This window comes from Podarcis cretensis (genome assembly GCF_951804945.1).
Source record: "Podarcis cretensis genome assembly, chromosome: 14".
Lineage (NCBI taxonomy): Eukaryota > Metazoa > Chordata > Lepidosauria > Squamata > Lacertidae > Podarcis > Podarcis cretensis.
In genome coordinates this window covers 55,649,459-55,673,866 of record NC_137183.1, presented here as the reverse complement: position 1 = coordinate 55,673,866, position 24,408 = coordinate 55,649,459, and the positions used below count along the sequence as shown (strand labels likewise).

General features: G+C 56.3%; 1 protein-coding gene across 4 annotated transcripts; it reads right to left on the bottom strand.

Annotated features, from left to right (window-relative positions):
* Positions 1-903: 903 nt before the first annotated feature.
* AXIN1 (axin 1) lies at positions 904-23,461 on the bottom strand. Of its 4 annotated transcripts, none has more exons than XM_079952274.1 (11): positions 23,325-23,461; positions 21,648-22,631; positions 13,657-13,797; positions 10,380-10,476; positions 10,020-10,157; positions 8,964-9,499; positions 8,456-8,632; positions 7,569-7,814; positions 6,109-6,216; positions 2,810-2,977; positions 904-2,115 (listed from the first exon to the last, which is right to left on the bottom strand). In XM_079952274.1, the coding sequence occupies exons 2-11, from the start codon at positions 22,526-22,528 to the stop codon at positions 1,989-1,991; spliced, it is 2,619 nt and encodes an 872-aa protein (XP_079808400.1). In that variant the 5' UTR covers positions 22,529-22,631; positions 23,325-23,461; the 3' UTR covers positions 904-1,988. The 4 variants fall into 4 exon arrangements, with proteins under 4 accessions (XP_079808400.1, XP_079808401.1, XP_079808402.1 ...); XM_079952275.1 differs by having other exon boundaries at positions 8,964-9,496; positions 23,325-23,460; XM_079952276.1 differs by lacking the exon at positions 6,109-6,216 and having other exon boundaries at positions 23,325-23,460.
* Between the last annotated feature and the right edge of the window lie 947 nt (positions 23,462-24,408).

Sequence of the window (24,408 nt, the reverse complement as noted above, 5' to 3'; positions counted from 1 at the left end):
CCTCCCTCCCCAGCGGCAGCCTCCATCCCAGGGAGAAAGCTGCAAATACCTGCAGCTTAGTTAGAAGGTGGCAGCGCTAGTTTAGAAGTCACACGGGACTCTTCCTTGGGGAGAAGGGAAAGGCAGCAAGCACAGACCATTTGTGGATGGCGATGAGGGCTGACCCAAGGCCTATCCTCTAAATCATGGGTAGGCAAACTAAGGCCCGGGGGCCAGATCCGGCCCAATCGCCTTCTAAATCTGGCCCGCAGATGGTTCGGGAATCAGCGTGTTTTTACATGAGTAGAATGTGTGCTTTTATTTAAAATGCATCTCTGGGTTATTTGTGGGGCATAGGAATTCGTTCATTTCCCCCCCCCCAAAAAAAAGAAATATAGTCCGGCGCCCCACAAGGTCTGAGGGAGAGTGAACTAGCCCCCTGCTGAAAAAGTTTGCTGACCCCTACTCTAAATTAAGAACGTGTTTCACCCAAGCGATGTCCCACCGTTTGGCTGAGGTCCTGGCCCCCAAAGCAAGCCAAGGCAGGACCCTGCTATCAGCCCACACAGCCCTGCAGATGGGGCACACAGGGGTCTGAGAGTGAGTGATGGGGAGGGGGGGTTGATACGACATCCTTGTGCCAAGAATCCCCCCCCCCGAGGGTCCGTTGCTGCATCTGCGCAGATTGCAAGAGCAACGTTGCTTCTGCTGCTGTTCCCCACATGAAAAAGGGTTCCAGAGCATGTCCAGAGTCTTCCAGGGCTGCCTGTTGGCCACATCTGAGTGAGCTCAGTTCCTGAGGGGTCTCAGTGAAGGGTGAGCTGATCGGTGCCCCAAACAGTCCATGTCGGAGCAGGCCTCGCCTCCTCCTCCCCCAACGCAAGCAGAGGACGGCAACCCACACAACTCACAAACACGCAGAGCTGCCATCTGAACATGGGCTTTTATTCCATTATTATCCAAGTACCTTTTAAAAGATAAATTGTACAAGTCAACATGTGAAAAAAACGTTCGGGAGATGCCAGCCGCTGGCCCAACCGCTGGTGGCTGATGCCGTCTTTAGAAAATGTACATATTTACAAGGGAACCCTTCAGGAAAAAAGGGAAATGAAAAACCCGCAACGGGTCCGAGGCCTTCGGGGTCCCTGCCGGCACAGTGGGCAAGCGGGACCCGGGGAGGAGGCCGTCCGGGGCAGTGGGTGGCAAACAGAACAGGCGTTTGAAGGCACTCGGTGACGTACGCAAGAAGGTGCAGGGCTCTAGCAAGGGCAGACACCCCCCACAGCCCAGGGGTACCTGGAGAGCAGCAGGGGGGGATCAGGCAACTGGGGAGGAGTGGGGAGACGAAGGCTGCCCCCGGAAGGGAGGCAGAGCAGAGGCAGCCACCATCCAGGGTGGGGGGCACTGAATGCACCCAGATCTATGGGGCGCAAGGAGGAGGCTCAAAGGGGCAGCCCAGAGGTCCCATCCCATCTCCCAGCAAATACCAGGCTGCCCCTTCTCTAGACGATGAAATCTGCTCTCTCCTCAAGACTCCCCCCTCCCCAACCCCTCTGACCTGGCAAGGTGGGCAGCAAGGCGTGGAAAGGCTGCGGGCTGAGATGGAGGGGTCAGCTGCCAGCCATAGAGCAGCAAGGTGCAAAGTATCAAGTGGCAGCTAGTTCCACGGGTGAACAAGCACCCTTTGGAACTTCCCCACCTGTGGGGCTGCTGCTACCCTCCCCGTCCCAGAGGAAGCATGTGCACTTTTGTGGGGGGGGGCTGGACTGCCCCGTTCCTGATGATATCAAAACGGGGGGCTTCAGTGAATGGCCCCCTAATGCGCAAAGCTTCGGTGTTATGTTGAGGGGGCTGGTGACCGCCCCACAGGCAGGCAGGGGGAAGGCAGAGCCATTCTGGGCAGCGGGTGTGGAAGGATGGCAGTGCCACCGGTGCCCCCCCTGCCCCCCTCCCTGGCCGGCGCTTCCGCCCATCTCTGGCTGCTTCCGTCTCGCTCGGCCTCCTCTGGGCTAGTCAATCTTCTCCACCTTCCCAATGATCTTCTCCTCAAAAATGGGCAGGACGGCCTCATCCTCCCGCACCTCTTCGAACACCACGCCGCAGTCAAACTCGTCGCTTACTTTCTTGAAGTAATACCTGCAAGATTGGGAACAGAGAGTGTCTTTTTAAACCAGGGTGGAGAAATCTGTGTCACTCCAGGACTGCAGCTCCCATCATTCCTGACCGCTAGCCATGCTGCGCTGGGAGCTGAAGTCTGGCAACACCAGCAGGGTTCCCACAGCTCCCCCTGCTTTAAAGCAAGTTTCTAGTCCTCATCAGAATTTCAAGAAGGGTCATGTGGTGCATGGCTGCGCTGACAGAGGGCTCCCCTCACAGCTCAGGTGCCCCCGACTCCTGCCACCCCCACCTCTAAAATGGGCCCATTCTGCTCTCTGACAAGAAACTAGATGTTCTGCAAAAAAGTGGAAATTGTCGGTTCAGAAGAAAGCATGCAACTCTGAACATGATGTGCCATTTAGTGTGTTTGGGGTTTCCCTTGGCACAGGCTTCCTCAGCTCTGATGCAAACAAAATTGGGTTTTGACTTGAGTTTCCTTCTCCAAATACCTCTTGGCTTGGTTTTGCGGAGGTGAGATTTGCACATGATCCATCTCCCGGGCGCCCTCCCCCTGCCTCTTTCCTGGTTCTGTGCCAACCGTCAGAGTTGGGGCCCACACATTTGTGGGACTTGCCATCCCCAGGGGCAGAGGCTGGAGGCCACGAGCCAAAGAGGGGAAGCACCAGAGGCAAGGCTTCTTGCCCAGGGACCCGAGGCATCCCTCCTTGCTCACCTGTAGTTCCCTTTCTTGGTGAGCAGCTCCTTGAAGTGGCCCAGGGTGACGACACGGCCTTTGACCAGCGTGCGGTAGGGGATGGGTTCTCCGCAGAAGTAGTAGGCCACCACAATGTTCTCGCAGGGCTGAGCGGAGCTGGCCCCTGGCCTCTTCTGCACCTTCGCCCTGCAAGGCAAACACAACGCAAGCTCATTACATGGTGGGAAGCCGATACACCACCTGCTGAACTTCCTTGGAGGAGGGAGGGAACCGGCTCCCTTGCAAACTGGGGGCAAGAACGGCACAGGCACCCCCGACCGGGACCCAGGAAGCTCTGGGGGAGAACAGCTTCCTCTCCAGTCCCAGAAGCCCAAAGGAGAAGAGCGGCAGGTGACTGGAACTTCCCATAGCCAAAGGGCAGGAACACAGAGAGAGGGAAAAGCCACAGCTCAGAGAGGGGGACGCCCAGGCCGGGGTGGGTGGGTGCTGCAGCCATCCCAGCATTGCTACCTGGGGAAAGGGGGACAGATACCCCCAACGCTTACTAGGCAGGGAGCTGAGCAAAAGACCTTTCCAAAAGAGGGGGGGGGGTGTTGGTTGCCTTCAAAGACCGAAGGATTTGTTCAGACAAAGGGATGCCACCTCTTTCTCTGGGAACGACTCGGCCCCAAGATGTCCCTGCTAAGGGAAAAGCCCTCGCTTGCCAAGAAACCTCCTTCAAGGAGCTTCGCCAAGAGCCCTGGACCAGCACACAGGTCAGCTCCTGCACAATTCAGCTCCCTTCTGTAGGAAAGGGGGCAGGAGGGGCTCAAAGCAAGAAACCGTCCCACTGCTCTGGCACAAGCAATAAAGGGGCCGTTGGTACCCGGCTGCACCCCTCCACTCGCCAGCCTGTCCTTTCCCTTCGCCAGCCCACCCTGGCTCTTTGCACGCCGGACGGGTGCTCAGACCAGACACAAAACCTTCTAGTGCGGCAGGAGAGCTGGAATAAAATTCACATCTGGCAAACAAGGGCCCCTTTGGTTTCAGATAGTGCAGGGGTGAAGGTAAAGGTAAAGGGAACCCTCACCATTAGGTCCAGTCGCAGACGACTCTGGGGTTGCGGCGCTCATCTCGCTTTATTGGCCGAGGGAGCCAGCGTACAGCTTCCAGGTCATGTGGCCAGCATGACTAAGCCACTTCTGGCGAACCAGAGCAGTGCATGGGAACGCCATTTACCTTCCCGCTGGAGCAGTACCTATTTATCTACTTGCACTTTAACGTGCTTTCGAACTGCTAGGTTGGCAGGAGCAGGGACCGAGCAACGGGAGTTCACCCCGTCGTGGGGATTTGAACCGCCAACCTTCTGATCGGCAACCCCTAGGCTCTGTGATTTAATCCACAGCGCCACCCATGTCCCTTAGGGGTAGATGAGACTAAAAAGCCCAGAACACAAATATTCATGGCCCTCTGGTGGCTATGATGGCTCATTTAACAGAAGTAATGTATTTAGGGCTGCCATACGTCTGGATTTTCCCAGATATAACTGGGATTTCAAAGGCGGAATTGACATCCGGGAGGAATTTCTGAAACGCAACGCTTTTTTTTGGCGTTTTTGAAAGCTCAACAACTTTTGGGGCATCCTGGTTTTTACTTTTTGAAATATGGCAACTTGATTCTGACCAAAAGAAGCCTCCTAGGACTAGATCATAATACAGTTGTACCTTGGAAGTCAAACAGAATCCGTTCTGGAAGTCCGTTCAACATCCAAAACGTTTGAAAACCAAATTGTGGCTTGTGATTGGCTGCAGGAAGCTCCTGAAGCCCCATTGGACGTTCCGGTTCCAAAAGAAAGTTCGCAAACCGGAACACTCAATTCCAGATTTACGGCATTTGGGAGCCAACACATCCGAGTTCCAGGGTGTTTGGGATCCAAGGTATGACTGTCTACACCAGGAGGCTTAATTTATTCAGAATCAAGTCTGCACTTCCAGAGTTAACACTAAATGCATTCCTTCTGGAGGATCTGTGAAAATGTGTGTGTCCTGGGTTTTTTGGACTCATGATCTATCCACGAACCATCTGAAACCAAAGGGGCATGTTGGTTGCCAGATGCAAAAAATATTGGCGTTCTTTTCAGCTCTCCAACCCCAAAAGGCAAGCCACAGAACCAGCCTCACGGGCCCCACGGCAACAATAGTTGAGAAGAACCTCGGGGGAGCTCTGCTGCCACCAAGGCCCCCCTGGCCCAGCACCCTCTCCCCGTGGCCAAAAGCAGCTGGAGGCCAGCAGTCTCTCCTGATGCTGCCCCCCAGCGAGAAGCAGGCGGCCTTCCACTGGCACCAGGGGGCATCAGCCCTAGAAGCCACGGACCCTCCTCCTCCTCCTTGTCTAATCCCATTTTAAAGCTGCCCAAGACTACCTGCCGCTAACACCTGAGCTGAACTGGGCACCAGGGGCAGGCGGGAGGCTGAGGCCAGGGAACCAGAGGAGCCAGAAAAACAAGGACTCCCTGAGCAGGGAAGGAGGGAGGGAGGCTCTCCACCTGCCTAGTGGAGGCTGCCTGCCAGATCAAAGGCTTCCCAGCAGCAAGCGAACGGGCACATTGGGGGCAAGGAGGCTCCAGAGGGGTCCCCACAGCCTCCCTGCTTTGCCCTACAGGACCACCTCTCCTGGTCTGCCCCGCGGAGGATCTTAAGGTCCACAAATGACAACACTTTGGAGGTCCCAAGCCGCAAGGTGGTTAGACTGGTCTCAACTAGGGCCAGGGCCTTTTCAGTACTGGCCCCGTTTTGGTGGAACGCTCTGTCCCAAGAGACCAGGGCCCTGCGGGACTTGACATCTTTCTGCAGGGCCTGCAAGACAGAGCTGTTCTGCCTGGCCTTTGGTTTGGACTCGGTCTGACCCTTCTGTTTCCCTCCCCTTATGGTCTTGATTTATCGGCTACTTTTAAAATGAGGCTGCATTTTAAATTGCATTTTCACCTGCGTTTTAAATTGGTTCCCCCACATCTCTTTTTCCCCTATTATGTTTTTACTGTGATTTTATCGGTCTTAGCCGCCCTGGGCTCTGGCCAGGGAGTGCGGGGTATAAATAAAAATTATTATTATTATTATTATTATTATTATTATTATTATTATTATTGTTGTTATTACTACTACTGCTACTACTACTACTACTATTAGGGTTCCCTGGTCCAGCCGTCCCATAGCTGAGGCCGATCCTGGCAAGGCGGCAGAGCGAAGCCCCCCTGGCAGGGCGGGGGGTGGGGAGGGTTCTAGAGAGGCTACGAGACGGGTGGGTGGGAGGGAGGAGACAGGAAGAGCTGGGGCACCTACTCAGACTCGGAGAGATCCAGGTCGGAGACGGCGGGCACCACACTCAGCAGCGGCATGCAAGCCGGCCTGACAGAGGAGCGACCTCGCTGGATCACCTCTTGGGCATACCTGGGGAACAATCTCAGACATTAGACAAGCCTTCCTGCCGCCAGCCGGGGAGCCCCGTGGGGTGCAGGCCCCAAAGGTCGGGGGACTGGGGCCTCCTCTCTCTGCCCCTCTCCCAGGGGCCTGCCCAGGGAGCTCAGAGAACAGGAGGGAAGCTCTGCCACGTGGGGAAGGAGGAAGGGGGCCGGGAGAGGCGCTGGCAAGAGACCCAGGCCAGGGCCCAAAGCACAGCTCTGCTCGGGACCCAGTAACACAACAGGAGCCGACCTTGTGGCCGTTTGGGGCAGGAGGATGGATGGGTTTAAAAAGGGATCCAACAACTTTGCGGAGGAGGAGGAGGAGGAGGAGGAGGAGGCTCTCAATGGCCAACAGCCCCCCTGGCTAGGCTCTGAGGCAGCGATGCTTCTGATCAACAGCAGCTGAGCGTCTTCCTGGGATCAGGCCCCACGTCCAGGTTCCCTTTGGGGCCCTCCTCAGAGAACAGGGTGCCTGATTAGAGGGGCCACGGGCCAGATCCAGCGGGGCTCTCCTGATGAAGGGGGCGCCACACCCCAAAGGCCACCAGCAGCGGAGGCGTCTTCCCCCCCATGACAAAGGGGGTTGAGAGCTAGTCACCTGGGCCCAAAATGCACACACGCACCCCACCCCTCTGGAGCAAACAGGCCCCCTCAGCACCCTCACAGTCGCCTGTGTCTTTGTGGGGGGTGGTTTCCTCACAGAGCTGGCAAGTCTCACACCGCAGCCTCCCAACTGCAGCACAGAGCAGAGCCCCCCCCCCCAAGCATCTCTGTCTGTTCCTCCAGTCGAAGAAGAAATAAGCGCCAAGGGGCAAGAAGCAAAGGGAACTGCTCTACCCGTTGCAGCTGAGATAGCCCCATGAGCCACGACCCCAAAGTCCCAGAGGAGAAGGAGGCGCTTTCTCTTCTCTTCTCCCCCCCCCCCCCCGCAAGTGCTGCTCTGCTTAGCAAGTAGAAGTGCAAAGGGGAGGGCTGTGCAGAACACCCACCAGCCAGCAGCAAGCTCTGGACTGCAGTTTCTCCCAGGAGTGGAGGGGCCAGACCAGCCCCTGGAGGACAGCAGACCCCCTGCAAGGCACACCGCCGCCCCCCCAGGTTTTGCTACAGGCCCTTGAGGGTGGGGAGTGTCTTTTGACCCCCATCTCCAGCTGTTCAAGGCCCCTCCGCCTACCTGCCGGGGAGCCAAACCCAGCAGCCCCCTCCTCATTCTGAAAAGCAGTGCGCCAGGTGCAGGGGCAGGGGGTCTGGGGGGAGACAACCACCCACCCACTCCTGGTCAACCCCGTGGCCAGGACAAGGCCACACCCACTCCCCCCAAGAGCGCCCCCCCGGCCGTACCGCTGCTTGGCTGGCGGCTTCCCCGTCCTCTTCTCCTCCTCTTCCAGGCGCCGCCGGGCTTCCTCCAGCTGCGTCAGCGGGTTGGGGGCCGGGTTGGGGGGCATGGTGGGGTCCTGGATGAAGGGGTGCGAAGGCTGGACGACGTTGCGCAGCTGGGCGCTGACCCACGGGTGGACGGCCATGGGGCGCTCCACGGAGACTGGCCGGGGCAACTCATGGGGCAGCTGCTTCTTGGCCCCGGAAGAGCTGGGGGGGGGGAGAGAAAGCAGAAGAGGTTTTGGGATAGTACAACTAGTGCTGTAGAAGGGAGTGAAAGAGGTGCCCCCCTCCCTGAATTTTAGCATCACGCAGACTGCCACTGGAATTAGAGAGCCCAATGTCCCCCTCCTTGTGGAATTGGAAAAAAAACCTGTCAAAGGTCTGGCCAATTCTCTCCCTCTCCTATGTGCCCCCCACAAGAACCGCCCCCCCCCCGACAGATCAGTGGAGAGCAACAGATAAGGGGCTCTCTGCCCTGCCCCTTCCCTGAGGAACTGGAAAGTTGAGGGGGGGGCATCTTCTTCTGAAGGCCTGGAGGGGGGAAGAGGGGGCAGCCAAACATAATATATACCGTATTTTTCGCTCTATAGGACGCACCGGACAATAGGACGCACCTTGTTTTAGAGGGGGGAGAACAAGAAAAAAAAATCTCCCCCTCTCTGCCCAGCACCCCTTCAGCGAAGCGACAGGAGGCGCTGCGCAGAGAGGGGGAGAATTTTCCCCCTCTAAAACAAGGTGCCGCTTAAGGAGGCAAGCCCCCTTGGGCTCCCCCCTGCAACCAGGCAGCCTTGCTTTCCGGCAGTGGAGCTTTCGCACCCGTGACCGCCTGCTCCCCCTGCCCCTCTTACCCGTGGCCTGTCTTCTTGTGCCTGCTGATCTCCTTCTCGCCTTCGATGATCCACTGCATGATCTTCTGGTTCTTCTCCACGTCCTCCGAGGAGCCCGGAGCGTCATAGCCGCTGCCGTCGCTCTTCCCCAAATCAGCTTTCTTGACGCTCCTCTTGGAGAGCAGGCCAGCTTTCCCGCTGCGAGGAAGGAGGAAGAAAACAACCGCCTCAGTCATGAGTTGCTCCCAAGAGTGGGATGGGGGGGAGGGATCTGCTGCACTGCAGGCAGCAGAAACCCAGGGGATTGGGACCCCAACCCTGCGCTTGTCAGCATGAGCTCTCTCTCTGTGCTGGAACCCCCTCCCTCGCTGCCCCACAGACACTGGACCTCTTCCAGCGCCAGCCCTCCATCCTGCCACTGGCTTGCAACAGAAATCCTCCCTGAGCATTTCTGCCTGCCTGCCCCTGCCCACCTGCGGCTCACAGGGGCCAACGCCCGTCCCAATGGGCCCCCTCCGCCGCCACTCACCCATAAGCCGAGGGCTCCGGGGGGCCCAGGCTCTCCCCATAGGCCCGCGACTTGGCAGCGTAGCTGTGCGCGTCCACGTTCCAGGCGAAGGGTCCCGGCGCACCCTGGCCGGCCTCCGCCTCAGGCGGCTCCTTGGGCTTGAGTGCCCCATGGTGGTGGACCAGGTGGTGGTGGTAGACGTGCTTGTGGTGGTGGAGGCCGGCCGCGTCCGCCTTGAGAGTCGCCTTGGCGCTGTGCTTGCCGTGCCCGAGGGGCACCGTCCCCAGGAAGCCGTGCAGCTTGCCGGCCAGGCCACCCTCGGGGGAGCGGGGCTTGGGCGAGTGGCGCCCGGGGCCCGGGGACTGGCAGCCCGGCGTCTTCATGACCCGCTGCACGTGCTCGTCCAGGATGCTCTCGGGGTTCTCCTCGTGGGCGTCCCGGAGCTGCATCTCGGCAAAGCGGGGGGTGAAGTGGGGCAAGGCCTGCGGCAGGGGGAGCTTGTGGCCCGCCAGGGGGGCCCCCAAGGAGATGTCGGCTTCCTCGCCTTCCTCCTCCTGCTGGGAAACACAAGGCGGGTCAAGGGAGGGGGGGGAGACAGATCTTAGGGAACACCAGCCGGGAAGAGTAAGTGAGGGGGCTGGACGGGGGGGGGGGAGATGTCAGGGGCTAGCTGGACAAAGAGGAGAGGTGGGAGGCGCCAGCCGGGGAACCCCCAAGGGAAGACGGCTCAGAGCCAGGGTGGTGGGACACAAGGGAGACGTCAGAGGGAGAAGACTGGGAGGTGCTGGATGCTGAAGGGGCAACAGGATTTAGGGAGCAGGTGGCAGGGAGCAGTTCAGACTCAGAGGCTGAAGCAGAGGAGGGGAGGCGGTCAAGGGACTGCAGAAGACTCCAGGGAGTCTGCCTCTCCGCCTGTGACAAGCCCCGCTCCCCCCGGTCTCTGAGAACGCGCAGAGTAATGAGGAGAGCAGAACAGAGGTGCACAGACACCACCCGATACTGCTTGGGAAACATCCAGGCAAGGCTGGGGCAGGGATCTCCACGTAAGCCACAGCTGCTCCCGCCGCCCCTACTGACCGCTCGGACACGCTTCAGGCGCTCCTCCAGCTTGGCCTCCGCCTCCCGGTCCCTGAGGACTTCCTCCAGGCGGTTGATCAGCTCGGCAGCAAATTTCTGTGGTTCAACGTGGATATCCTTTGGCATTCGGTAAGTACGCTGTGGGAACGACACGCAGCCCTGGTTGGCAAAGGGGCCGGCCTCACACCCCCAGCCACGCAGCCACAAGGCCCCGGGCAGAGCCCACCCTCGCTTGCCCACCAGCCCTCCCGACTCTGACTGGCAGCTGCAGAGGGAGAAAGGCCTTTCCCAGGGGCTCATCCCATAAGCAGAGCGGATGCTCTCCCTCTGGAAGACAGAAGGGGGCTTGGCGTGACTCACGGGAATGTGAGGTAGTGGCACACGTCCATTTGCTTTGGCACTTTCCTGCATCTCTCGGCGATGCTGCTTCCGGAGTCGGTACGGCGGGATCCCGTCTCTGGCAAGAGGAAACAGTGACAGTTTGCGCAGGGCAAGGCAAGCTCCAGGCAGAAAGGGGTGCAGGGGGGACGGCCAGGGGTCATGGACCGGCTGGAGGCAGAGTAGAGGGGGAGGCAGCAGCCGGGGAAGCCCCAGGGCAAGGAGGCTGGGCGACCAGGGGTGGCCAGAGGGAGAAGAGGGAGCAGACTGCTGGCAGGTGTCGGAAGCAGAAGAAGCAACAGGGTTTAGTGAGCGGGAAGAGAGCAGTGCAGACTCGGAGGCGGAGTGTAGGCAGGCTGTGGAAGAAGACAGGGAGACTCCCATCCTGCTGTGAGCAGCTGCCCTCCCCGCTGGTCTCCCAGAATATGCAGAGAAATTACGACAGCGGAGCCACGAGAGGCAAGAAGACCAAGGCTTGGGCCACTTGGGAAGGAGCCTTAGAGAGCGAAGGGAACTTCTTCAATGGCACCCTTTAAATGGCACCTTTTTGACCTTTAAAGCCCTATGCGGCCTAGGATCCACGCACCTACGGGACCGCCTCTCCTGGTATGCCCCGCGGAGGACCTTAAGGACCACAAATGACAACACTTTGGAGGTCCCAAGTCGCAAGGTGGTTAGATTAGTCTCAACTAGGGCCAGGGCCTTCTCAGTACTGGCCCCGATTTGGTGGAACTCTCTGTCACAAGAGACTAGGGCCCTGCGGGACTTGACATCTTTCCGCAGGGCCTGCAAGACAGAGCTGTTCTGCCTAGCCTTTGGTTTGGACTCAGTCTGACCCTTCTGTTTCCCTCCCCTTATGGTTTTGATTTATAGGCTACTTTTAAAATGAGGCTGCATTTTAAATTGCATTTTAACCTGTATTTTAAATTGGTTTTTTCCCCTATTATGTTTTTATTGTAATTTTACTGGTGTTAGCTGCCCTGAGCTCGGATCTGGCCAGGGAGGGCGGGGTATAAATAAAAATTTATTATTATTATTATTATTAAGGTAAAGGTAAAGGTACCCCTGCCCATACGGGCCAGTCTTGACAGACTCTGGGGTTGTGCGCCCATCTCACTCAAGAGGCCAGGGGCCAGCGCTGTCCAGAGACACTTCCGGGTCACGTGGCCAGCGTGACATCGCTGCTCTGGCGAGCCAGAGCCGCACACGGAAACGCCGTTTACCTTCCCGCTGGTAAGTGGTCCCTATTTATCTACTTGCACCCGGAGGTGCTTTCGAACTGCTAGGTTGGCAGGCGCTGGGACCGAGCAGCGGGAGCGCACCCCGCCGCAGGGATTCGAACCGCCGACCTTTCGATCGGCAAGCCCTAGGCGCTGAGGCTTTAACCTACAGCGCCACCTGCGTCCCTATTATTATTATTAATAATAATGGGGGCAAGACCTCCTGGAAAGAGAGTTCCCGAGAACACTAGATTTTTCAGGGGATACTCAAGGCCACGCAGCACCGTCACCTCTTTTTGTTGTTGTCAAAAAGTGTGGCACATACTGTAGCGGCTTCATGGCGAGAACTGGCATTTATTTTTCTAGGAAAAAACCCCTGCTCACGCCTGACACCGGGCGCTGCTGCTGCTTTTCCCCGCAGAGGCTGATTCCGGAAGGCCTCCCTGGATGCCAGGCCCACGCCTTGAAGCAGGATAGCAAGGTGCACAGGGAAGGGTGTGAGGGCCACATGGCAAGGCATCTCACAAGAAGGGATCTTGCCCCACCCCCCGGTCAGGTCCTGCCAGCATCCTCCTCCTCCGACGCAGGCTGGCTGCCACCACTGCATGCCCACAGCGGCCTCCGTGGTCAACGGCTCAGACTTCTCCCCACCTCTCACTTCCATCGCAGGTGCCCACCTGCCCAGGACAACCTGTAGATGGCTAAATATTCCACAAACACACACACACACCCGCCTTATTTATAAGAAGAGGCTGGCAAATGTGTCCTCTGTGGCAGGCATGCCAGAAGGAGGGTGCCTCAGGCGTGGAGCCGTAATTGCTGCAAAGATTCAGGATTTATTAGGTGTTATTTTTAGAAAGAGGCAGCCTGTGGGGATCATTCTTGAGGGAGCACCACAACCCGCCTTCGACCAGCATCTCTGCAATGGGGAGGGAAGGGGCTTCATCCCCCACTGCAGCTCCAACGGCAGTTTCCCTTGTAAACCCGACATTTGTTCTTCATTAGACCCTTCCCTGGGCTGCTGCTGGCTCTCATTACAGCTTGCGTGGATTTACTCAGGTTAAATAAATCCGGAGTTTCAAAAACGAATTTCTGCAGGAAGAGAAGGTCGAGGCCTGCAGAGACCTTTGTGATGCTGCAAGGGTGGCGACCATGTCTCTGCCCTCAGCGCAACGCAAATGGCTCTGACCGCAAGCAGGTCACGCTTTCCAAACGCACAAGTCCTCTGGGGCCAGGGAAAGTCACACCCGGCCACCACTCCAAAGGAGGCCTGGCATGGAGAGCCCCCGCCCACAGGGCAACGTGAAGCTTCTCCCAGAAGCCAGGGGGCAGGTGTGTGTGTGTGTGTGTGTGGAGCTATTAGCCCCACAGCTGGGAAAGCCCAGGGGGTCTGCAGAAGAAGCCGGAGCAGGCAATGGGAGGCAGGCTCCGAGGACAAGACTCCCGTCAGCCACTTGCTGGGAGCCAGGCCTACCTGCCTGCAGCAATGGGAAGGGCGAGGCAAGCTGCCATTTTGCTAATATTGTTTTACAGATTATAACTGCTTTACTGATGACTTGTTAATCATATAACATGACTCATGCTGTAACTGTGATGCTTAGCTTATTTTTTAGTTGCTGGTTTCTTAACCGAAAAGGTTTTACTGGCTATTTGTTAATTATTACATGTACTATATGTAATCATATTATATTCCAGGCTGTTCGTGCAGTGCTCTGTTCCGCTGTTGCTGTTTATTGTTTGTAAGCCACTTTGGGATTCGCTGGAATGGAAGGCAGTGTAGAAATACAGTAAACCAAATTGAATCAAGGCAGCAATAAGCAGGCTCCCCCTGGCTCTCTGCAGATGTTGCTGGCCTTCGACTCCCCCCTTCCTCCTCCCTGGCTCCCATGGGGCCAAGCTGGCTGCTGGGGTGGCTGGGATTTGGAGTCCAGCAGCGCCCGGAGAGGACTCCTGTGCAGGCCACGCCCCCTCTGCTCCCTGCTCCGCCCCCTTGTCCTGGCAGCCCAATCCCAGGTGTCTCTCTCGGGGCAGGTACTCACACGCTGCTGTCTGTCAGCGACATGGTGTCGGCGTCACTGGACATGCTGTGCTGCTCGCTGTCGTTGGCGCTGGTGGCGGGTGCCAAGGCGTAGCCCGTGTTGACGTAGTAAGGGTTGACTGGCTCTCTCCAAGGCCCATGCCTGCAAAGGAGCAGAAAGAGAGAAGGGGGTCCTGGTCACCCTCCGGACTCCAGTCCCTCGAGGACCCCACCCATCCAGCCTTCGAAATTCCCCGGGCACCAAGTGCATTTCACAACTGGCGTGGGTGCCAACTGTGACCACACAGACATGCCCACCTGGCTGGCCCCTCCAGCTTTCTTAAGCAGGTCAGCAGAAGAGTTTATTTGTTCCATTTGTCTCCCACCTTTTTCTCCAAGGAGTCCATGGTTCATGCCCCTCCTCATTTGATCCCTACAACGACCCTGTGAGGTCGGCTAAGAGGCTGTGACTGACCCAGTGAGCTTCATGACAGAGTGCGGATTCGAACTCTGATCTCCCAGGTCTTCGTCTGACACTCTCACCACTACACCCCACTGCCTTCCTAAAGTACTTCTGCTATGGGGCTGCTCTATATATTAAGTTGGTAAATAAATAGCGGGAAAGCAATATGTCCCTTAGAGAAGGATTGGAAATATTTTCCTGGAAGCCTGAATTTGATTTACTCCGGATGGTTGATTTTGAGGTTTTAATGTGTTGCAAACCACTTTGAGATCTTCTTTCTTTAAAATATAAAGCGGTAGAGACATGAACGGTGGCGATGAAGAATAATCCCCACTGGCGGGAAATGGCGCCTCTGACATTCGGTTGTGGCAGCCATAATAACCAAGGTTTAAGGTGCCATTTGGCAATTGGCTTATATATCCGAGCCACCACAGAAACATGGAGCCAACATGAGTAGACTACGGCACTTAGAGGACGTTTAACTCACCACCGGAGGGTGATAAGACGAATAACAAAGAAAAGTGGGCTTGACTCTGCACGGTCTCAATTTATATCCTTGATGAACAACAGCACAGCCATCTCCCTTCCATCTGAGTCACAGCAGCCGCTATGGAGAAATCATCTTAAGGCTTTAGACTGACGTGTACCCTGAGGATGGCAGCTTAATCTTTAATGTAGGAGATTTTCCAAGTCGGTTTTTTTGCCTTACAACTGTATACAAGACAATAATACAGGTACATGTATTTTGTCCTGGAAAGCAACACTTCATGCTTGGTAACTGTTTGTAAAGCTCCCAATATAGTCCGTATTGGGGGGGGGGGGATGGTACAATTTGCCTTTGGCACCTTCTGGGTCCCACCAATGGGGACTGCAAAGGGGGCAGAAGCAACTTGGAAGCTCCTGCAGAGAAGCAGCCCCACAAGTAGGAAGTGCCAAAGGCGTCTGGTCACACGTACAAAAGCCCCCCAGCACAGACCTCCACCATTTCCCAAACTAGATGGCACTGAGCGGCCAGCAGAGGGAGAACACCAGCCTCACAAGGCACAACCACGTTGCACTGGGTCAAGGACCAAGGAAGCCAAAACTGGGCTCCCAAGAAGGCAGCCAAGGCATGGAAGGGGCTGAGCTCAGGCTTGCTGGCAGAAGTTGTGGCGGAAAGCACTGGGGGAAACCCTTGGAAAGCCGTGGTCAACCAGAGAAGATGGCAGCCAACCAGAGAGGACCCAAGGCTGCTTCACATGTGCCGCTGGAGAGGGTCTTCCATCTGCCCAAAGGCTTCCTGGGCAGAAGTCTCCCAAAGAGAGCAAAGCAGCAAGGCCCCGTATCACCCACCCCCAGGGCTGGGCTCTTGCAGGTGCTATAAGTGGGTAAAGGTAAGGGACCCCTGGACAGTTACGTCCAGTCAAAGGCAACTATGGGGTTGCGGCACTCATCTCGCTTTCAGGCCAAGGGAGCCGGCGTTTGTCCACAGACAGCTTTCCAAGTCATGTGGCCAGCAGGATTAAACCGCTTCTGGCACAACAGGACACTGTGATGTAAGCCAGAGCGAACGAAAACACTGTTTACCTTCTCACCACAGAGGTACCTATTTATCTACTTGCGCTGGTGTGCTTTCGAACTGCTAGGTTGGCAGGAGCTGGGACAGAGCAATGGGAGCTCACCCCGAAGGGGAGATTTGAACCACCGACCTTCTGATCGGCAAGGCCAAGAGGCTCAGTGGTTTGGACCACAGCGCCACCTGCATCCCTGCTATAAATGAAAGTGGGAAGGAGACCTGGGGTTTTTCACTTGAGGCTGGAGTTTAAAAATGCTTCCCTGTGGAAGTGGAATGCCCAAAGAGAGACGCAGCCAGCCATGATCAGGGACAGCACAGTTTAAAACACCACATAAGGCTGATTAATATTTTACAGACTTTTAAATATGCTTGGGGGGTTATTGTGTTTTCCTTGTTTTGCTTTAACTACTTACTTGTGCTTTTACCTTGCATTTTTACCCTGTGACTCACCCCCTGAGATCTTGTAAGAAAGGGCTGAATATGAATCTAATACACAACAACAACAATAACATGACCAGGTGTGGGGCAAACAGAAAGGGATTCTGGAAGAAGCACCTGCGTCCTTCACCCACCCGCATACTGCCCCCCTGGGGTGTGGATCTGGAGATCAGGCTGATCCATGTTTAGGGCCCTCGGAGGTGGCAGCACGAGGCTTCCTCCGACCCAAGGCAGCGGAGCTCTCCCCAAAGGCACCAGCGTTCCTGCCTTGCTGGCTGTGCAAGAAGCAGCCCCTGAGCTTCTCCAGGTGGCCCTTCCCAGAAAGGCCCAGGCTCTCTCCGCATCCAGCAGGCCCAGCTCAGAGCAGGCAGCCATGAACGTTTCCCTTTATTAACAGAAATTCCAGGGAGCTTTTCATCTGGAATGCATTACTATGAGCAGAAGGAAGGAATGAAAGAAACGCCACCGTCCACACACAGACGGGGGCAAACTGTTCCAGATCCCTTCCTGCCCTGTTTACAAGAGCGGCTTCGGCTAGGGAAGCAGGCCTCCTGTTTCGGGAGCGCCAGCCATTGTTCCCGCGGGGTGCAGGCAGCCTCCGGGGTCAGGACCCAGGTCCCAGCATGGGCAAAAGCAAAGGGCCACGCCAGCCAGCCCTTGCCACCTTCACGTGGCTCAGGACACCCAGCTGGGCCAAGAGCAGCCCGCAGTGGCCAAAGCAAGAGGGGCAGCAGGATTGGGGGGGGGGGACACACACACTCCACCAGAACATGCTAGCAGGAGGCCCGACCTGAGGGACTGGTAGAAATGCTCAGCACTGGTGATGGAAGGGAAAGATGGAGCCAGCTAGGCTGCTGAGATGCCAGGAAGAGGAGCTTCAGATGAGGGGAAGGGGAGAAGGAGAGTCAGGGCCTGGGAGGAGCAGGAGGACTGGCAGGGGGTGGCAGGGGGCTGGAAGGAAACAAGGCATGCAGAGGAGGCTGAGCAAAGGGGCAGACGCAGGATCTGGGCAAGAGTCTGAGAGGTGGGCAGACCCAAGGGGGAGTGGGAGGGTCAGGTTGTGGCCATGTTCCCTCCTGGGCAGAAGACCAAAGGAAGGAGACAGGCCCCGACCCAAAGGAAACAGACCCATGTCCCCAAGCTGTGGGTTTCCATATTAAAAGCACAGAGGAGTCGTCCAAGGATGCCCATCCACAGGGCAGGCCACAAACGAGGTGGGCTCAGGGGCCCAGCCTGCATCCAGCAGCATACCAGCCTGGCTTCACCTAGTGGCACAGGCCGGCCTTGAGCGTGAGCAAGTTGGGGGCTTTCAGCTCTGGTGGCTGAAACGTCTCTCTTTGCAGAGCTCAGAAGGAATCTCAACAATTTAAACAACAAGAGCCTCCCCCGCCCCCTCCCAGGCCACCAGATTCGGAGCCACTTTTTCCATTTCAGCCAAATCCCATCTGCAAAGCTTCTGGGTTTGTTTTTTTAAAAAACACCTGTGCTACTTCGGATGTGGTGCAAGAGGGGCAAAATGTCCCCCGAAAAGCGTTTTTACAGAGTCGCATCCATTCCTCACCCTTCCATTCTGCGGTCTATTTTTACCCCAAACATTTGGTGCACAATTGAGGAGGAGCAGCAGCAACAGGTGATGCCGTGATGCCTGCAAGGCGGGACCTGCGTTCGGATCACACTCACCAATCCAATTAGCTGTCGAAAAGGGGATGGAGGCAGGCCCCTCTGCAGAAATAAATTCCCCCAGCTAGCAAAAGCCTGCGTGCTTGCAGCTCCCTTTATTTGTAGGAAGTGCCGCAGGTGCCTACTGCACCCACAAAGGGCATTTCCAGCTTGAGCTTTATGGTCTGGAGGCACCTGGCACAGCTACCCTGCTGAAGACGGGCAGGTCTGGGGGGGGGGAGCCTCCTGGAAAGAACTCAGGTGCTGCCTTGCGTTCCACGACTGTGGAAAGGCAGGCAGGACATCATGGTGGAGATGGTTAAAAATAAAACAGCAAAATCAGCAAGATATTCATGCAGAAATGGGAATTATGTTCCAAGAGGCAGTCAAGATTTTTAAATGGATCCTGTAACGCAGAAGACGTGTGGCAAATTGTGTTTTGATCCAGTCAAAAAGTCTACCTGCCTTCGATAAGATTGTGCAAATGTATAGCAAGGAGGGCTCATTTGGGTGACTCCAAGGGAGAGAAAAACAGCCGCCCAAGTGCGCAGGCAAAACTGCCGAGACCCTTCCTGGGTCGGGAACTCCCACATGGAATTGTGCGAGGAGGAGAATGTGCTTTTTCACATTATGTGCCATGACAAACACTTTCCTGAAGCTGAAAGAGTTCTTCTCTCTTGGAAACACACCAAGGTGCAGTCTGAAGTTGAACTCCAAACTGATTCAGGTGCATCAACTTCAAGCACGAAACAAACACCCAAATAGACTGTGATTTTGGGGGAACTGGGGTTAAAACGGCCTTGAAGCTTGTCACTTCCACTGCCAGTATCGGGGCCCAAAGACGACAATCCCATTGATCCCTTACGCAGGGCAGCAGCAACTTTTAAACCAGTGAAGTAAGAAAACCAGGTGGCTGTGGGCTCTGCTTAATAATAATAATAATAATTTTATTATTTATACCCTGCCCATCTGGCTGGGTTTCCCCAGCCACTCTGGGTGGTTCTGATTGCCCTCTCTTGCTAGCTCTGGAAACTGGGGAGGAGGAGCAGAAGGAGAAGGTTTCTCTTCACACAGACCCTGAAATAGGGTTTCCTTAGGAGTCTGAAAGCAGCCCCTAAGAAACAAGGACCACAGGTGTACTTTGCAAAGAAAACACACCACCACCTGCAGCCATGAACAAAAACAGGATGTTTAGGCAAAGCATCCCCACCTGACCGTCCCATCTCAGCATCAGCAGGTGCCCCATCAGGTCCCAAAGCTTCTCTCCGCCCCCTTGCCTCCCTCCCCCCTGGAAGACCCTTTCAGAGACCAGCATTGCTCTGTCATGGCAGGCAAGGGCTTCACCCCCTCCTCACGTGCAATTCAAGGGCGGCTGGGTGCAAAAGGGGCTTTTAAGGAACAGCCACCTGGAATGTTTTTCGTGAAGGTGGTACTGACAGCTGCCCCCCCCCCATCCACAATTCATCCAGAGGACTCTGTTCCTGGGACTGCTTCCCATCTCCAAGCACACTGGGGACCTTAAAACAGGGAATCCGGGAATCACGTTGCCAGAGGTGGGTGATGGTCAATTAAGTTTTACTCAAGTGCAGACCGCTTGAAATTAATGGACCTGTATGGAGGGTGTTCATTCATTTCAAAGGGATTACTCCGAGTAAAACTTAGCAGACTACCACCCCACACATTTCACTCGGGTGTGACTCTGCCATAGGGACCAGCAAGGGAGGCAGAGAATCCAAATGGCTCCAAGCAGTGCTTTGTGTCGCTGCTGTTTCAGCATCACAGGTGGACCCATATAACACCCCCCCCCCTGCACACCTTCGCAAGTCATAAACAAGGAAGACACACACTCTGTCATTGCAGAACAAGAAGAAACCTCTGTAGGCCTTGCTGTCTAGAGAAACAATGAATGGTTACCAAACTCAGCCAAAGTTACTTCAAAGCTACCATCTTCCCAGCCCCGACAACCAGTGTTCGAAATTCCCCAGGTGCCAGGCGCGTTTTGCAGCTGGTTCGGTTCCAGTCGTGCCCACGTGGAGATCTCTGGGTGCCAAGCTGGCAACACTATCTGGCTGGCCCCTCCAGCTTTCTTAAGCAGAGAAGCAGAAGAGTTTATTTATTGCCTTTCTATCCCATCTTTTTCTCCAAGGAGTCCATGGTTCACACACCCCTTTTCAGTTTGATCTCTACAATGACCCTAAAAGGCTGTGACTGACTTCAAGGTCACACAGTGAGCTTCATGACTGAGTGGGGATTTGAACCGACGGCCGGGGGGGGGGGGGCAGGGAATGGCGCCTAGGCATTCCGTTGTGGTGACCGTAACTGAGGTTTAAGGTGCCATTTGGTGATTTGCTTTCTAACACAGCCTGAACTGTGGCAGCTCGCCTGGATGTAAGCACCACCCTTTAAATACAACTGTGCAGACTTCCAGCAACTCACCTGCCCACGAGAGCCACAGCATAAGTCTCAGGGTCTGACCTGTGTAGTGTCAAATGGTGGCCTTGCTTAAGCTAGGGCTGGCTACTTGCTAGCCTACAAAGTTCCCCATCTCTTATCTAGGAGGGGAAAGTTCTGGGACCTTTTGTATCCGGAAGACCTCCAAGGCCAGGGATGGTCATCTGGAGTTCAGGAGGAGGAATGCCATAGGATACAGAAGAACAAGTCATAAACCTCTCTCTCTCTCTCTCTCTCTCTCTGAAAGGGTCTTTTAGGAGTTCCAAAACTTTGCCCCCAGGAAAATGTTCTCCCAGAAGCACTTGGAGCAGGGGTCAGCAAACTTTTTCAGCAGGGGGCTGCTCCACCATCCCTCAGACTATGTGGTGGGCCAGACTATATTTTGGAGGGGGGGAAAGAACGAATTCCTATGCCCCACAAATAACCCAGAGATGCATTTTAAATAAAAGCACACGCTCTACTCATGCAAAAACACGCTGATTCCCAGACCGTCCGCGGGCCGGATTAAGAAGGTGGTTGGGCCGCATCCAGCCCCCGGACCTTAGGTTGCCTACCCCGGACTTGGAGGTTCAAACTCCACAAGGAAGGCCCAGTAGCTGGGATCATTTCCCAGCCTCCTGAGTAAACTAGCAAGAGATCAGAGGAGCGCCTCCTTCTCTTGCGGTTTCGCATGCAACATTCCTGTCTCAAAACCCAGATGAAAACAGTACTCAAAACGGAAGGCTCCCAGCATCTGCAACAAGGGGCGGAATTTGCTTGGGGGACAATGAGATCCAGCTGTTGCCCTCCAGACTGCTAAGACAGTAAATGCAATAGGCAAAGGGGGTGGAAGAGCTTATCTCCAGAGCCTAGCAAGAGGGAGGGGGGACCTGCAAAAGCACTTCTTGGAGTTCCCCTGCTGTTTCTAGAACCTGCTGGTGCTGGGGTTGGGTGGGGGGCAAAGAGAGGCAAAGAAAATAAAATGCAATTTGAGCCTGGAAGTAGATCGTGGGATATCTGGATTGAGTGGATCTTTTAAAAAAAATCTTACTAGTTTATGCGCTATGTTCTTCTAATAAGTTTAGAACAAAGTTGTTGGGGTGGGGTGGAATAGACGGTGTGAGACTCAGAGGCCAATTCTGGAGAAATTCCCAGCAATGCATCTATCGATAACTTCTCCAAAATTGTTGCAAGAGCAGTTAGGCAGGAGAGCAAAGCTGCCAGGAGCTTCAGGCAGGGGCTGCAGCCAAGCATTGCAGACGGCAGGGGGTGAGCTTCGCTCAAATCTCTGCCGCTGAAAGTAGGAAGTGCTGGGCCTGTAACCCCTTTCAGCTCTTCCCCAGCCGCCAGGGGGCGCCTCCACATCCTGCCCTGCTACCCGGCGGAAGCAGACTTCTGCCCCACGAGGTGGGGGCACGTGGTGGGGCAAGCGAGCGTGGCTCACGCTGAGACAACCTGCAGCTCTCACCTGTACTCTCTCCCCTCGCTGTATCTTCTGGAGGATGTGGCTCGCTGCGTGGCCGTCTCCAGGAGGAGCTTCTGGGTGAGCCGGCTGGAGGGAGCAGACTCCCGGCCGGCCATCTCCTCCTCCACCTCTTTGTCGCACTTCCATTCCTCGTCCTCGTTAAGGGTAGGCAAATAGCCGGGGAGACACTTCCCTGTCCCCGACCCTGAGCTCTGGTCACTGTACACCTTCGGACTCTCCCCACCCGTCCTTGTATACTCCAAATAAATATCCGACTTAAGGAAGAGGGGGTACGTGTTCTCCTCAATCATGGACTGGATCTCCGTCTGGGCCTGGTCAAACATGGCCGGGTCGATCAGCTGCTTCATCACACAATCTTTTATAAAGCTCTTCGTGGCCGGCTTGATCTGCCGCGACACAATCCCGTTATTGTCCAGAATGTACTTTTTGTAAATGGCCTTGGCCAGCTTGAGCCTCTTCTCCTCGTTGGAGTCACACGGCTCCAGCTTCCGGAAGCCGCTGCAGGCAAACCAGAAGTCCAGCAAGTCTGCACAGTCCTCCTGCTTTAAGAAGGTCCGGAAGAGGTTTATCCCATCCTGGTCGTCCAGCAGAGAGTGCAGAGACTCTGCCCATCTCAGGTAGGGAGGGGTGGGTGAAGCGCTCCCCTCTGGCTCGTAGCCCAGGTCCAGGTCGGGGCGCCTAGGAGTGGCCGTGGAAGTCTCGGCTTTGATGGCATCGCACTTCCCGGAGTAGAACCCGTGGCCGCTTAGCCGCAGGTCCGTGGAAACGAGTTCCCCTTCCTCTCCTGGCACTGGGGGCCTTGGAGCATCCTCGGTGAAGCTCCCCCCAAGGTCCAGAGGGAAACCTTGGCCCTGCACACTCATCTTGACGGCATCCGCGGGCGCAGCAGCAGCAGCAGCAGCAGAACGGCGGCCCACGCCTCAGCGGCCCAGCAGCCCCTGCCCCAGGGGGAAGACACACGGCCGGCTGCAAGGTTGGAGAAGGACGGTTAGAAAGCAGCGCAACGCTGGCAGGCTCACCCTTCCCAAGGCCCTGCAGCCCGCTCCTCCGAGGAAAAGGCGGCAAGACTTTGTGGGGCAAAGCTGAGGGAAGAAGCTGAGCATCTTCTCCCCCAAATTAAGAGAGCCAAGGGCCCCGAATGAGCCACGCAAAGGACCTGAACGCAGCACACGCGCCTTAATGGCCCCCCGGAACCCCTAAGAACTTCCTGTCAATTCATGCACTGCAAAGATAAGATGACGAAGTTCCCTTTCTGGTCCTGATCCTGGAAAGGCCCAAAGGGGGGGGGGGGGAATCAAGACCGAGTGAAGCTTTTTTTGACAGCACACCGGGATGCAAAACGATGCAGCGGGGGCTTTTAAGAAGCCTCCCCTTAAGAGGGGAATGGGCAATCCTCTGCAGGCAAGAGCTCTCTCTCCAGCACAGGAGAGCCCTTGGGGGGCCCAGGGAGCCCAGCCCCTCCACTCCCCCCCCGTCCCCCCCCAAGGGGGGCAGGAGAGCTCTCGGGGTCCCCGGCGGGCGGGGTGGGCTGGATGACCCCGGGGGTCCCTTGGCGGGCGCCGGGGGGTGGGCCGCGGAAAGGGGTCCGACGGGGCACTTCCTGAGGGGGGACCCGACCCGCGACAGGCACGTGGGAAGGCGCAGGCCCGTCTCCCTCACCGGGACAAGGAGGCGAGCCCCGGACGCCGCCCCGGACGGGGAGCCGCCGCGCAAGGCCGCCGGCCCCGGGACTCCGCCGCCGCCGCCGCCGCCACCGCCATCATCCGCGCCGCCGCCGCCGCCGCCTCCTCTCCCGGTGGTGGGCCTGGTCGTCGTCGTCGTCCCCCCCGTCCTCCTGGTCTCCGCCTCCTCCCGGCCTGGGCCTCCTCCTCCTCCTCCTCCTCCTCTCCGGCCTCCCTCGCGCTCCCTTCCGCCGCCGCCGCCGGAGACGGACGAGGCTCGCCAGCGCCCCCGCAGGCCGCGCCGGGAAAGCGGAGGCCCAGCCAGCGAGCGAGCGAGGGAGAAGGGAGGGAGGGCCGGGGCTGCGCGCGCAGGCGGGCCGCGGGGGAGGTCGCCTAGCAACGCCAGGGGGGAGGGCCAGGCCCGGCGCCGACCACTAGGCGGCGCTGCTGTTGCTGCCGCCGCCGGCCAGGGACCGGAAGCGAGGAAGGCTTTCTGCGGGGCCCCGCGCGGCGCGGGGTCGGACTAGATGACCCCTGGGGTCCCTCCGGGCCCCGTGGCGCGGGGGCCTGGGGACCATTCATATTCCACAGCTTTTTCAATACTTTTTTTTTGGGGGGGGGTTTACTGTTTTGTTGCTTCTGTCGGGGCTATTTGTTTGCGCATCTTTGATCTGGGTTTTTTTAAACAAAAATCATGGTAAATCTTTATTGATTTAAAACACTAACGTACAGGAAAGATAAGTATAGAAGAGTTAAATACAAAAGAAGAAAACATGAAGACATAAGGGTCAGAATTTTTTTTATAAAGACAAAAAAGGGGGGAAGAACCAACAATTTATACAAAATCATATCCATCAAATAAAAAATTTCTGCATAAATTTCTTTCGGGGTTATTTGTGCATCTTTGATCTAGGTTTTTTTTAAAAAAAATCTTGCAAAGTACCCTGAGATATTTTTTGACGAAGGGCGGTATAAATCAAATAAATAGAAGGCAGCAGCCAAGCGCAGGGAGGCGGGAGGCAGCCGCTTCTGCTTTCTTCTTTCCTTTTCACAGTCTGACTTATTTATGTTAATTGGGGGTT

What these genes read in the sequence shown, in the direction of transcription:
- AXIN1 (XM_079952274.1), bottom strand. Translation starts at nt 22,528, where the DNA reads ATGAGTGTGCAGGGCCAAGGTTTCCCTCTGGACCTTGGGGGGAGCTTC. An exon ending in TCGCTGACAGACAGCAGCGT is followed by an intron (nt 10,477 to 13,656) that starts GTGAGTACCTGC and finishes TCCTCTTGCCAG; the next exon opens with AGACGGGATCCCGCCGTACC. An exon ending in TGCCACTACCTCACATTCCC is followed by an intron (nt 10,158 to 10,379) that starts GTGAGTCACGCC and finishes TCGTTCCCACAG; the next exon opens with CGTACTTACCGAATGCCAAA.